The following is a 14,720-nucleotide window of genomic DNA, read 5'->3' as shown; positions in this document are numbered from 1 at the left end:
TGGCCGGGGGTGGGGCTGCTAGGGATGGCTTGGTGCACTGACTGTATGCAAGTCTGTTTGTGGATTTCTTACTACTGTAGTTGGGAACCCAGAAATCAGTATACCCTTCGAACTCAGTAGTGCAAGCAATATAGTACATTTAATTCCATCACACACTGACATATTTAGCAGACAAGGACTAGCAGCGCCAGCAACCTCATCATCTGCTATTGCAGCAGTCGGGGTAAGCCACTGAGAAGACTCTCTCTCCCTCGCCACAGAGTCGGAGGAAGGAGGGGGGCGGGGGACCAGTTCCCATAGCCCACTATCCTGGTCACTAGAAGGGCTCCCAACTTCCCTCCTGCTATGGAGGAGTGGAGGGATGGGCGGAGCCATCAATCATGTTACAGGAACCAATGATCAGGGGAGGGGAGGAGGCAAGGGGCCAGCTTCTGTCCTGATTTTTACATGCAGCCATGAAAAGGAATACAGCGGAGGGAAACGCTATGAGAGATGCCTGCATACAGGGCCAGTCTAAATCCCAGAAAGGGTCCAGAATCAAAAGGACCAGTTTGTAGTGGGATAAAATGCCAGGTGTGAAGAGAGCTGAAGCCTCACTAAGTTTGCGGGATTTTTCCTTAATGTAGAGAAGCTCAACGGCTACAAACCATGATGGCTATGTGCTCCAGGATCAGAAGCAGCATGCCTCTGAATACCAGTTGCCAACAGAGAGAGCTATTTCGCTCATGTTTTGCACGTGGACTCCCCACAGGCATCTGGTTGGCCACTGTGGGAAACAGGATACTCAACTAGATATGCCTTTGGACCGATCCAGCCAGCTCTTCTTAAGTTTTTGTGTCCTTAGTCTGGGAACAAGAATCCAAGCTACCCCAGCAGCCACCAAGCTACTGGATCTATCAATTCTGACTTGCACTTGTTGTTGTAGGCTGGGATGGAGCAGTTCAGAATAGTTTTGGCCCGTCTCCCAGCAAAGGATTCCACTTAATTGCTAGTGCAGATTGCTGTTTGCTCTGCGGTAGTCATGGTATAGGACTGGGTCATTCTGTCCACACAGAGGCCAATCAGCTGCCTGTGGAAAAACCAGAAGTAGGACATGAGTGCAATAGTCCCATCACACTCATGTTCCCCAGCACTGGTGTACATAGGCATACTGTCTCTGATACTGGAGGCAGCATATCACAACCATGACTAGTAGCCATTGGTAGCCTTCTCATTGATAGCCTCCAGATGGAACATCTGTATGATAAGCACTGATAACCTTACACAGCCAAACTCACAACTAAGTTAGCCTAATGTATGGGGAATAAAATTGATTCATTCACATTGATCCCCGGCATTTTGAATCGAAATACATTGACATAACTGTACGGTCACGCTTGAGCCCACTCTTCATTTTATTATTCATTTGGAGGTTCTCTCTAAAGGGAAGAGCTGAAGGAAAACAACCCTCAAGTCAAAATAGTAATTTGAATCATGGATATTGCCCTTAGCCTCCATCTTCAGGTAATTTCAAGAACTTTTCTCCCATTGGGCCCTAATACTTTTGGAAAACCAAAAAACCCTGCAGTTAGTAACTTTTTTTTTTTTAAAGATTCCTGTTGCAAAGGTTCATTTTGTATATGAATTTATTTCCTATCTTGGTTCCCCCCCGCCCCAAGTTCAGATTTGTTCTATACTGCAGTTACTGTATGATGTTTAGAGGAAATATGTCAACCCCAAAATGAGTTTACCTTAGCTAGATAGGCTTGTTAAAATAAGGCTTACACTAATCCCATGAGTGTAGATATATCAGTGGCTATTAGCCTGAACCTCTATGTTCAGATGCAGTACAGCATCTGAACACCATCATCTGAACTGCAGCTCCATGGTTGGATGCAATATAGCCTTTGAATAGCAGATGCTGGGGACAAAAAAATGGGAAGGGTCATTACTTTATATCAGAGGTGAGAAACTTGATATTTTGGCATGCAGCTCCAGTCAGCTGTCACCATTGGTTATGCTGGCTAGGACTGAGGGGGCGGGGGTCTCCATGAGCGATTTACTCCAAGCTGGCTGCGTTTGGAGGTCATTAGGGATACATGATGTCATGGCCATCCAGCAGCCATCCCAGAGCTTATCACGGAAAAAACGGATTTTCTGAGGCTGCTTAAAGTCCGATTCTTTCCCTCAAGTCAGGTTCTCTGCGACATAGCTGTTGTGTGCCCCAACCCCTACGTTGACCTCAGGTCTGCTAGCCCTGCCCAGGGGTGTGCTTTTCACCATGACCCTGGTCAAGGGGTGTTTCCTGTCCCTGTGTTTCCTAGCACAAACCAATTAGTGTCTACTCGGAAATAACTCCCATTGTGGTCAATGAGGGTTGTTCCTGAAATGCGGGTGCATCTGGAGCTTCAGGGGAAAGGAGAAAGGGGGGGAGAGAAAGGCGGGGGGAGAGCCTGGGCGGGGGGAAGCCTCCCTTATTGGTTGAGTAGCCCTTGCCAGTCAGATGACTTCACTCCAACCCCCCCCCCCAACCTGGAAGTAAGTTCTGTGAAGTGATTTTTATTGGTGCAGAGCACTTGCTTGTGGAACCCTGCATGGACCAAAGCGCAGCAAAGCTGATTCCTTTTTAAAAATCCGGTACTCCTCCATTTGCTTCTCCTTCCGTTGTCATAGAAACACCCCCAGAAACTGTAGGCCAAGACATCTGGAGGGCTACAAATTGCTCAGCCCTGTTTGATACCCTGCAGGAAGAACTCCTGCATGATAAGCCACTAATAACTTTGCTTAGACAAACACTTAACCCAGAGGCATCTGGCTGGCCACTGTTGGAAATAAAATTATGGAATAGATCGGGGGTAGGAATCTAGTGTTCTCCAGAGGTTTTGGACTATAACTCCCACAAGCCCCAGCCAGCATGGCCAAAAATTATGGGAGCTGTAGTCCCAAACAACTAAAGGGCACTAGATTGCCTACCCCTGGACTAGATGAACTTTTGAGACAATCCAAAAAGCCAGCATTTTTTGTGACCTCTGTGCAAACACAGAATCTGGGGGATAGCAGAATCTGGGAGTAGAATGCTGAGGCACCCTTCATTCCTGAACAGAAACAAAGGGCGCTTCAGCAACCCCACACCAAAACCTGAAGAAGCAAATTCTGCCAGGGTCAACAGGAGGAAATGGGATGGTCAACAGGCTGCGATAGATACTAGTGAAGCTGCCATCTTTGCCTTGATGACAGGGCTGGTGTTCATGGTTCCTTTAGTCGTGGATGTCTCTGTAGAGCTCTCTGCTCAACTGTACAGGTTGCCAAACTCTCTTTTAAAGGTGGGAGGAGGTGGCCAATTGGGAGGGTTAATTTGTGCCCCTTCAAGTCAATGCTGTGGGACCAGGGATGGAGTAGAAGGACTTAGGGTGCAAATACCACCCTTCCCTTCAAGTTACTGGAGCAGTCTAGAGGGGGCTTTCTTACACACACCTTCTTCAACACAGATATAAAGTTGAAGCACAGCCAGGATCAAATTGTGCAGAGACAAAGAGAACACAAGACAGATGGTACAAACACAACCCAAGGTTTTCAGTGTTACCTCAGTGTTTTCATGTCTGCCAGATTCTAGCATCTTTGCTGCTGTGCTATCCTCTGGATCTATGCCAGTTTGCAACATCTTTGGGGAGGAAAAAACTTTCAGTAATATAGTTGATGAGATTACTCTTCCTTTCTGTTACTTTGCATGGAGTGTGAGCAGGAATATTACCAAAGAAGATCCTGATTTTTTCCAACTTTCAAGCCACACTTGAGACAAATGTTTTAACTTATTACAATATTTATATTTGTTGCCACTTGTCATGCCTGATAACCTCAGAGGAGATCAAGCATCTGTTTATGATATACAGATTATACATTTAGTAGTTGAAAAAATCAGGACAGGAAGGCCTGGCGTGCTATGGTCCATGGGGTCACGAAGAGTCGGAGATGACTGAACGACTGAACAACAGTTGAACAAAAACAGCATCTAACAGAATAAAATGTATCCTTTTAAAATTACTATATTTATATTTTGATCGAATTGCTATTTTGGAGGAAAAACTGGAAGGGAAATTATGAATAGTGACTCTCCAGATGGAGATAATTGGTCAGTGGAGAATGCCTCCTGGAAGCATAATAAATTACGGAAACAGATTCACAGCAATTTAGTATGGGTGACAATACTGTCTGAGTCAATGGGCAACAAACTCTGGGTAGGGGGTGGGGTGTCTTGGAAGAATAATAATCCCAGACCCATGACTTCTTTTGGGAGGAAATTGAATAATTCTGCACAAGGGAAACAGGCACCCAAACCTGCATATTAGTTGGGGAAGGCCAGCAAAATGTCACTCAAGTAATCAGCAGCCACTTACAAATTAAGGGTTTCTGCATGCAAAGAGGCAGAAGAGAAAGGACATACTATACAGTTTAAGTACCAATGTCTTTGTAGATTTAAGGATTTATATATGTTCCGATATCCTTCCTGAGCTTCCTGTAATGCTGGATACTGGTTGAACCTGATTCTCCCTCAAATAAGAGCTCCCTTTGTTGTTGGAGTGATGGTCACATGCATTGTATTGGCTACTGCCCATGCCAATATTCATAAGGAGGAAATTCTTGCCACAAAATATTCTCAAAACCGTCATGAAGCTATATGTACAGGATTCTTTTAGAGACATCATGACAGTTAAATATTGCAGACATACCCTCCCTGTGAACCTGCCTCAGCCAACAACCAATTCTAACCAGAATCGTAATCTCCACAATCTCTGGGCAGATGATAGTAGAAGCACCTAGAACTCCCATTCTAGGTTCTGTTGTCTTTCACAATCAGTAAACCAGGCCGGGCCAGACCAGGCCTCTTCCATCCTATAGGGCCTGGAAAAAGGACTCACAAATTTACTGAAGAAATGTTAGTTACTGCCAAGAGTTTTTGTTAAGATATATTGTTTTTTATATGTTTTCATATTTTATGTATTTGTGTTCAGATTTTGTGTGATGTGTTGACCAATATCTTAAGAATTTAAATAAATAAATGGCTCAACACAGAACCATTTGATGGTGTATAAAAGAGGCTGAAGTCACTTTGAATAGTTGTATTCATTTATTTTCACAAGTAAATCATATTTCCTTACCAATGCAGAAAATTGTGTTTGTCCACCTATTGGAATTAACACTTGTTGATGACTCTGGTTGGCTTAGCACGCCTTTCAAGGTGTTGTCCAAGAAGTTGGGCCTTGTAGGTACTCCATGCTTGTTGTATAATGTAGCTCTCTTGGATCATACTCTCTGTGGGGTAGCTGCTCATAATCTCTAGTGCTATCCTCCTGGATTTGGCAGGTGCTTCCTCCAGAAAAAGTCTTTTGGGAATAAATATGCACTCTGTACCTTCACTGATCTGTAGAAGGGGGAAAGTAGCCATGGAGAATTTAGAAGGTTGCACTGCTTTCTAAACAATACAGATAAACTATATTTGTATTGCTATGATCCGAAAAACCAGAAAATGTATTCTGATCTATATACATACATGCATGCCAAAATAATGAGGCCAAAATAATGACAACATGGAAGAGATTTTTAATCAAACAGATGAACAGTAAGTTTATTAAAACGTAACACTGTTTATCAAGAAAATGGGTTGTATAGGGAATATAGTAAAATCAAGGGCCTATGCAGAGGAAATGTAACTGGCCTAGGAATTGGTCACAGGATCATACACTTCTTTTAGCCCCATCACCCTTGTGGATTCTCCTTACTGCTCTAATCCATGATTAAAGGTTATGTCAGGACCAGTCTTAAACACAGAAGTCACTAATCAGGTTTTCTTTTAAGCAGGGATTTGAAACCATCTTCGAACCCTGGTTTTGAATCTTGGTTAGCAGCAAACCCTGGTTAATTATCAACATTCATACACTCCTTCAAACACTTTCAGTTTTACTGCTATCTCTTTAATATTGCTAAAAAAAATTATTATCTTAACTTGTTGACATTTTAATTGGCTATATTATTGTTTTGGTTCTCATTTTATTGTTTTTGGTGGTTTTATGATTGTAAACTATTTGGAGGACATTTGTCAGTTGGGCCACATATACATCTAACAAACAAACAAACAAACAAACAAACACAAATTCATATATGAACCAATCATAAGCATAATTCAGGTGCTCCAATTTAACTGATTTGTACATTGGGCTGAAAAATACATGTGTGATAATACATCTAGTTTCTGAAATAAGCCAGATTTTAGATGCCAAATGTGATGGAAGCAAATATAAAAATCCTTTACCTTTTCTTCTCAAAGTTTATGCCTTTCTTCAGACACAGTCTTTCTAGTTTGCTATTTCATGATATGTTAACAGTGATGCATTGATTAGAATTTGAAGCATGGCTACCCAGCAATATGGGATTGTAAAAATATTTCATTAGGGAATGCACATAAGTGTGCTTTGGACTGAAGCTTTGGTATGTTCTGCCTTGGTAGAACGTACTGCACAGTTTTTAAGTGAATAAGGAAAGGCACAACTATGGTGGCACTTAAGCATATAGTCTCGAGACAGTAACACAGTTCCTATACTATATTCTTCAGTACATTGCTTGCCCATCATTAGTTTCTTAAATGTATGAGACTGGGGGAGCAGTTCTATGATGAGCACCATGTAGATTTTCTTTGAAAGGACAAATGTGATCAGTCAAATGTAAAGGCAACAGGAACATTTTATAACTGAGGAACGCAAAACAAAGCAGTAAGACATCAAAAGGAAAGGTTTATCATTTTTAGAATGAACGCTGCCACCACAAAAATAATTTAATTCAAGAAGATCCTGGAATTCTCTAAGCCAGCAAGAAATTATCCACCTTGATGGAGTAGACCAAGAAATCCTCTCTATAGGCATCCATTTATTATCCTGGTCAGCAATAGCTTCACTAATCCCTACGAAGTTCTGGTCTGGATAGCAATCCCCTGCCAGTCAGCTAGGTAGTATGTACCCATCCCGTTTATAGCTGCCAAAGTCTGTTCTGCCCCATTGCAGGGGCATGGTAGTTTACTTAGGACAAAGATACTGGTAACATTGCAGCTGCATGTGATACTAGCCTGGTGGTGGTTTATGACCTTGGGGGAGCAGGTGATTTGCATCATAGAAGCAGGGAGGGATACTTAACCCTCTGCTTTTCCCTGAAAACATCCCTCCTCCAGCCACCTTTATCCCCACTGTGGTACCTTGCAAATGCAGGTCTGGAAAAGGGCATTTGAAACAAAGAAAGGGCTAACAGACTATAGCTGCTTGTAGAATTGGCATCAAGGATCAGTACTGTTGGACACCTACCATGTGTCCACATCCCAGCAGGGCCCCACTGACAAGACCCCCGGGGTCTATGCCTCCTCTTCATCATTGCAACCTGTTTGTTTGCCCTCCTCCTGCTCTGACTCGGACAACAGTGGTGGTGAGAACGAGGAGTAGTAGATGCCACTGCCTGTTTGCACATTGGCTGCCTTCCTGGAAAGCAAGCAAGCGGTAGCAATCGCAGAGGAGGAGGAGGAGGAGGAGGAGAAGCAGCAGCAGCTGGCAACAATACTGGTAAGAAGGGAGACTCACTGAGGGACTGGGCCCAGTAAGGATGTCTTGTCCAAGGGCCCTCCAATACCTGAAGCCGGCACTGGTTATGCGCATTTGCATGTAACATGAAGTTTGGCCCTTGAGGATCTGTGAAGTCAGTTGCTAAACACAGTATTGGGAGATGGGGGCAGAAAACCTTTGCTGGCCTTTTTCATGATATGAAATCACACTTTTTGTTGCAGCATTTTTTCAAGTTATTTATTTATTACATTCACACCCCATCTTTTTTTGTTCTTGCAAGGAACCCAGCAGATCACATGGTCCTCCTTCACTCCATTTTAACATACAACAACCCTGTGAAGTAGGTTAGGCTGAGAGCTGGCGACTAGCCCAAAGTTGCCAACTGAGTTTCATGGCAGAGAGGCGACTACAACCCAAGTCTCCGTGCAACACTCTAAACACTACACCACACTGGCTCTCCGTGTGGTAAGTAAGTTCAGATTACTTACATTCCTCCCCACTCCCGCTCCTCATTTTCCTGGAGAGTTTGAGCGTGTGACAGCTGGTTCCCAGCCCCAATATTTAAATTATTTTAATAACTTCAGTATGAGATATGAAGAAAACAAAATCCCTTTCATTATTCAAAATAATATCTTACCAAACTGAATTGAAGAGCACATGATTTATTCATTTTCTCTGCCAATCCCTATAATGGCAAATATATAGTTTAAGCAGATGAATGGGTTAATGCTAAAAACAATTTCTTCACTTTTACCAGGTAAATCTTCCCAAGGGTTTTGCCATCCAAAATGCCCAGTATATCCCCCTAGAAAGCCTTTTGCAACCTGGCAACATCCAGATGTTTTGAACCACAACTCGCATCATCCCTGACCATTGGCCATGCTGGCTGCGGCTGATGGGAGTTGTAGTCTAAAACATCTGGAGAACACCAGATTGGGGAAGGCTGCTCAAGAAAGAAACATTTGTCTTTTGAACGTAATTCTTCCCACTTCAGATTAATGCTACTGTTCTAGCCACCAACAGCAAGAATTGCTCCATTTTGGTTTTCATTCCTGAATAGATACTTTAAAATTAGCATTAAAAGAATAACTAAATGGCTTTCCTTGGTCATTCCGTTGATTTTAGAATATCCATGTATGTATGTATGTATTTGATTTCTATACCGCCCAATAACCGAAGCTGTCTGGGCGGTTCACAAAAATTACATGATACATACAACCAAGATTTGTTAAATCCAGTGTGGTGTAGTGGCTAGTGTGTTGGACTGGGAGCGAGGAGATCTAGGTTCTAGTCCCCACTCAGCCATGGAAGCTCACTGGGTGACTTTGGGCCAGTCACAGACTCTCAGCCCAACCTACCTCACAGGGTTGTTGTTGTGAGGCTAAAATGGAGAGGAGGAGGATTATGTACGCCACCTTGGGTTCCTCAAAGAGGAAAAAAGGTGGGATATAAATGTAATAAATAAATAAATAAATTGCAGATTAAGCGTTCAAAGATTTGTCTGTATTGTTTATTTCTTATATAATACGCATGTGTAGGAATGAATGTGTAGGAATGAATGTGTAGGAATGAATAGTCTGCTCCAACTGCTGAGTATCACCTCACATAAAAGCAGACTATAAAGTCTTTCTTTGGTGACCCCCCACGTTATCCTTGTATTGCTACCATGCTGCTTTTTCTGAACACAGTTGATTTTGCATGTTGGTGGAAAGTCAAGTGAGATGTGAAGTCCTCATTAGCAGACCCTGTTAAATTCTAGAGAGAAATTTATTCTCCAAAAGCTACAGGTGCCTTCTTAAGGACATGCCTGGAGCCAGTCTATAAGTCTGCCCACATTTGTGTGGCAGGAATACAAGCTACAGGGATATTAACCAGGAAAGGGCCGACTCTCAACCTTCTGTGAAGACTTCTATGTTAACATGTTGCACAGAACTCTCACGAGGCCAGCCTTTCCCCAACCTCATGCCCTCCATATGTTTTGGACTACAACTTCCAGCATTCATGTTCTTTGGTCCTGCTGGCTGGGGCTCATGGGAACTGAAGTCCAAAGCATGTGGAGGGCACCAAATTGGGGAAGGCTGCACTAGGCCATTCTGCCCTCGACTCTGACCTGGTTCGCATGAAACAAGAAGCCACTGTGGGTGAATTTCCCCGTGGGGCTTCTTCTTGCAGTGGCAGCCACCATTTTGAATATTCAAGCTGCAGCGGTGGTGTGCCATAGCTTGTCATTACATTCAAACCTGGTGAGGGTGGGTTGTTGGGCGGTTGACAAGCCACCCAGAACCCATGGGCTTTCTTACAGTTGCAGGTGGCTTCTCAAACACCCCAACAACCCTTCCCTGCCAGTTTGATATAATGACAAGCTACAGCACGCCCCTGCCACAGCTCACATATTCAAAATTGCTGCTGCAACGAGAAATTCATCCATGGTAGTTTTTCACTGCAAGCGAACCCGGCTTCTCTCTGGGAAGTTAAGTTACCAGTTCCTGCTTTGGGTACAGGGTGTTTTGAGACACAGAAGGGAAAGCTTTAGGGCTGTGACTGCTGCCTTTGTGTACGACAGAGCCCCAGGCCAAACATAGCTGATGGAGGAAATGAAGCTTGATATTATTAATGCAGGGACAGGAGAGCAGTTGAAGGGGAGAGCAGTTGACCAGGCGATGATGCTTAAACCTTCCCTCATCTGCATATTCTACACTGAAGAAAGCACCCTGTGACATTTTCAGCTGGTCACCGAGATTAGGAATAAGTTTGACTAGGGGAAATGGCTGAGGTGGCATTTGCAGGGTTGTATCAACAGACATAGGAAGGATGAGGCACTGCTGCATGAAGATTCTTCCCTATACATCTCCCTCCCTCCTGTATTCAGGTTACCTTGGGAACTAGGGTTTTGGAAATACACATTTGAGGCAAAATATAATTTTTGCCCAAGTCCTCTGTGGAAGTTGCTCATATGAATGCAGCAGAAGCCCCATGCTAAGCACTTATTTTCTGCTACAGCAGATCTTCAAACTTGGCTGACTGGAGCAATTTTTAAAATGCCTACTCTCTTTCCGTCTCAGCAGGCTTGTTCATCATTAATACTCACAAAAATATCACTTTGTTCAAGAGTCCTAATCTTCAGGAACCGGGGAGCTAATGAAGCTACCTGTGATGAAAAGAAATACGCTGCATAAGAAGCAATGGGCTAACAATACTTAGATTAATGTTAATGACCCAAATGCCAAGTTAACAACAGTGGGCTTTGCTTTGACTAAACTGAGGGAGAAGAAGGAAAAATCACTTTAGCTAGCATAACTGAATACACTAGAGGAAAAACTGTGTTAATTTATTTTAGTTACCATAATAAGAAAGGAAATGCCTTAGGGAGAAGAGAGTCTCAAACTTAAATGTCAGGTTCGGGGGGGGGGGGGGGAGCCAGACTAAAAGCATGTCTTCTCCTTGTTAAAAACCCCCCTTTCTAATTCTGTACCAAACCAATCTAAATTCTGCACACGAAGAGCTGAATTATGCAACCTATAACAATTCAAGTTAAGTGCATTTAGGTTGCAACCCTATACACACTTACCTGGAAATAAATTCTATTGCAGTCAACAGGGCTTACGCATGTATAGCATTGCATTGTGATACTGTTATTTTGCATAATATATTCTGCATCTTCTGGCTATGAGTAGGGGGCAATAGACTACGCGGGTCTCTACGTGATTATGAGAAATCCTTATTATGAGAAATCTTTTTTTCAGCCACTTCTTCGACTTTTGATATGCATCAAGCATTACACACTCCTTTTAAGGATGGCTTTCCTAGCTTTGGGAGGTATCCATATCCTTTATTAACATTACTGCTATATTCAATTAACAAGATATTAATGAGTGCTGCAGAATAATACATTAGGAGCTGGTTTATTTCTTTTTTAAAATAATATACATATAATAAAAATTAGTATGGCTCCAATTAAAAGCATGCCACTGTTAATTTTATTGTTTGTATTATTGCAAATGTAACATCTGGATAAGTATGTCAGAAGAAAAATTGAACTACCACATTTACATACTTCATATGATAATGTATTACATATTTTCCACTAACACATTTCTTTCTCAGATGCTGACTTTGGACAACAGACATTATAATCTGTTCTCAAATGTATCGACTAGTAACTATTTGGAATAGGGTCTTGTAGTTCTGTATATTTTAAAGTAACACTGCCTTCTGCTAATAGAGAAACAGGAAAATCATTGCACCATAGCCACATAACCATTAAATTAATTAAGTGCAATCAATTGGCAGTCTCCAAATTGTTCAAGGAAGCAGGTCTCATTTTTGAGAATCAGATCTCTAGGCTGTGTCCCAGTGAAATCAATGGCCACATAGTGGGAGTATATGCACAGACTGTTTTAAGACATATGACTATGTTCCAGCAGAAAGGGTGTAATATTTTTCTTCAGCAGCTCCATCCTCCCCCATCTTTTAAAAAATGAAACATGGCAGGAAGGGGAAATTAAATAGCAGTAATTCAGTTATCACTTGTGCCAGCAATTGGCATGGAACAAGACCCTGAATCCTCATCCTCAGAAGAAGTCTGAGTTTTCAGAGGTTGAGCTCAGTTACAGAAAGGGGTCATGAGGGTTTCACCTCCTCAGGACCCAGTTCTCCAGGAAGACCCCAGGGACCTGTCCGCCTGTGTCCAGAGGAAGTTGCCTTGCCACCCTCTGACTCTAGCCATGAATACAACAGCATGCCTCAGTCACCCCTGCATCATCGTAGCCCAGACTGCTAAAACAGACCTGGTGGTGGTGGTGGTAGTCTTCATGACAACGGAATGAGAAGCATGTTGGAGTATTACCTGGATGTTCATGGAATTGGCTTTGGTCCATCAGGGACACACCAAACAAGATAAACAGTGTCTTAAAGGTGTACTGTACCTTTAAAATCTGGTTGTCACAGGTCACACAGCAAGGACCATACTACCAGGATGGGTGGGGGGAGTAGAACTGAACATCATTAATCTGGCAGGTGCTGCTCAACCAATGAGACAGGCTTGTTTCCTGCCTCTGTCCAGGCTCCCCCCAGCTACCATGTTATTACCCCCAACAGCATCCGAAGGCTCCCAATGAGAGCACCCCACCAGTGCAATTTCACTCCATTCCAGCCAACAGTCGGGGAGATAGAGCTCCCACCCCCTTTCTCCTTTTCCAGGGAGTAAATACAAGGATCTAGCCGCTTCACCCATTGACAATTTGCAGCCTGCGTTGCCCAGTCATAAAACCCCAGCTGCACATTTCCAGGGAGCAAATACAGCAATCTAGCTGCTTCACCCATTCTCAGTCTGCAGCCTCTGTTCCTGCTTTCCCCACATTGAGCGTCTTTTTCCCATTGAGAAAATCAGACCTGTGCTGTTCCAAGTACTAGCTATCTAGCAAAGGAGTTGCCCAGGGTGGAAGCCTGCAGCCCTGGTATTTTGCTGTATCGATATGAAAACTAAAGAATGCAGGAGAGGGAGGAGAGAAGGAGGCCAGCAGAGACAGCAGCAGCACTAGCAGAGGGACGCAACTCCAGCCAGCCCCTTCCCTCTGTGCAGAGAAGCAATGAAGTAACATAAGCATCAGAGAGGTGCATAATCATGGCTCTCAATGGGGACTGGCTGGGAAATGGAGGCTAGTTACTCCCACTGGAGAAAAGGAAGTCTAGTGCAATTCTGAAGGAAGAGTGCTCTAGCGCTTTGATGAGTTGGAAAGGCAGACTAGTTACAACACTGGCCCCTAGGAACGCCCGATCATACAAATTTGAAGTGAAGGGATAAGCACGCAGCAGCTGAACCACAGGGGCACTGAATTAAAGAAAAACAACTGAGTAAAAGTACTCTGCAAAAATGCAGCTTCCCCACAGGTAAACTCCAGGGTGGCTGTGGACTGGCGCCACGTCATGTGCTGCAGAGGACCTCCAAGTGGTCCCAATCTGCAGCAAATCACCCATGAAGGGCCCTTTAAGACAAAATGCCTTAGGGGGCATCTACACAACAATGGAAGGAGAAATTCGTCATGGTATTATCTGCACTTTCAGGAAATTGGCTTAGGTCCATCAGGGTCACACAAAGCAAGGAACGCGGAGCATACCATACATAAAACCCAGCTTTTCACTGGTCACACAGCGCTTGAAATCAACATACTTCTGGGTCAGGTGAGCAAAGTAGAACTGAACGTCATCAACCTGGCAGGGGCTGCTCAACCAATGAGAAAGTCTTGTTTTCCGCCCCATCCAGGCTTCCCCTGCTACTACATTATTATGAATGGAAAATAATTAATTCATAATTCTGAAGGCTAGAAACAGTGCTATAGTGCTCTATGAATGACAACAGGCTAGATACTCGTTCCCCATGAGAGCTCCCCACCAGCACAAATAAGCCCCATTCCAGCAAACAGGGAGTTCTAGCTCCAACTCTGCTTTCTCCTTCACTGGCCACTTCTCCCTGCTTTCGGTGACAGGCTTCTCACTCCTATGATCCCTATACTGTGATAGATTACTACTCTAATAAAGCGCCAATATGCATTTGTTTAATGGCAAAGGACATTGCACATTTTTCCATGAAGAAGCCCAAATCCCAAATTATCCAGTATACCATCTGAAGGCTCCCTATGAGAGCACCCCACTACCACAATTTCACCCCATCCCAGGAAAATGTTGCAGAGTTATAGCTTCCAACCTGTTTTTACTGCAAGCATCAGGGAAGCAAAGTAACACAAACATCAGAGAAGCGCCAAAGTAAAGCATCAAAGAAGCAAAGTAATGCAACATCAGAAAATTGAATTGACATGACATAAGAGAAGCGAATTTCATGCAACTTCAGAGAAGCCAATCAATGCAAACATCAGAGAAGCACATAATCAAGGGTCTCAATGGGGAAACAGAGGCTAGTTACTCTCACTGGCAAAAAGGAAATGCAGTGTGATCCTGAAGGCTTGAAAGAGCACAAAAGCACTTTGATGAGTTGGAAAGGCAGGAAAATTACTCTAGTTACTCTCCTAGGGGATAGTAGTGCCAGTGGGGAAAAGGATTGAAGAGGGGAGGGGAGGGGAGGGAAGGGCTTGATCACATCACCGCCGGGTCACAGCCAGATCTCAAAGGCACACCCAGGCATTAATG

At 43.5% G+C, this 14,720-nt stretch overlaps 1 protein-coding gene across 1 annotated transcript in view; it reads right to left on the bottom strand.

Moving 5' to 3' along the window:
- Window positions 1-5,088: 5,088 nt before the first annotated feature.
- The window catches only part of LOC146344138 (cyclic nucleotide-binding domain-containing protein 2-like), a 59,593-nt gene continuing 49,961 nt past the window's right edge, over window positions 5,089-14,720 (bottom strand). The window contains exons 12-14 of the mRNA XM_084856729.1: window positions 10,666-10,725; window positions 8,215-8,262; window positions 5,089-5,398 (exon numbers count right to left, since the gene is read on the bottom strand). Of these exons, the coding sequence (XP_084712855.1) occupies window positions 5,171-5,398; window positions 8,215-8,262; window positions 10,666-10,725 (336 nt within the window). The 3' untranslated portion in view covers window positions 5,089-5,170. The remainder of the gene's footprint in view (window positions 5,399-8,214; window positions 8,263-10,665; window positions 10,726-14,720) is intronic.

The sequence above is a fragment of the Heloderma suspectum genome, chromosome 5, assembly GCF_057233095.1.
Source record: "Heloderma suspectum isolate Gila_16-S chromosome 5, 16-S_ref, whole genome shotgun sequence".
NCBI lineage: Eukaryota > Metazoa > Chordata > Lepidosauria > Squamata > Helodermatidae > Heloderma > Heloderma suspectum.
Note: the sequence above shows the minus strand (reverse complement) of the source record. Positions and strands in the feature narration are given on the sequence as shown.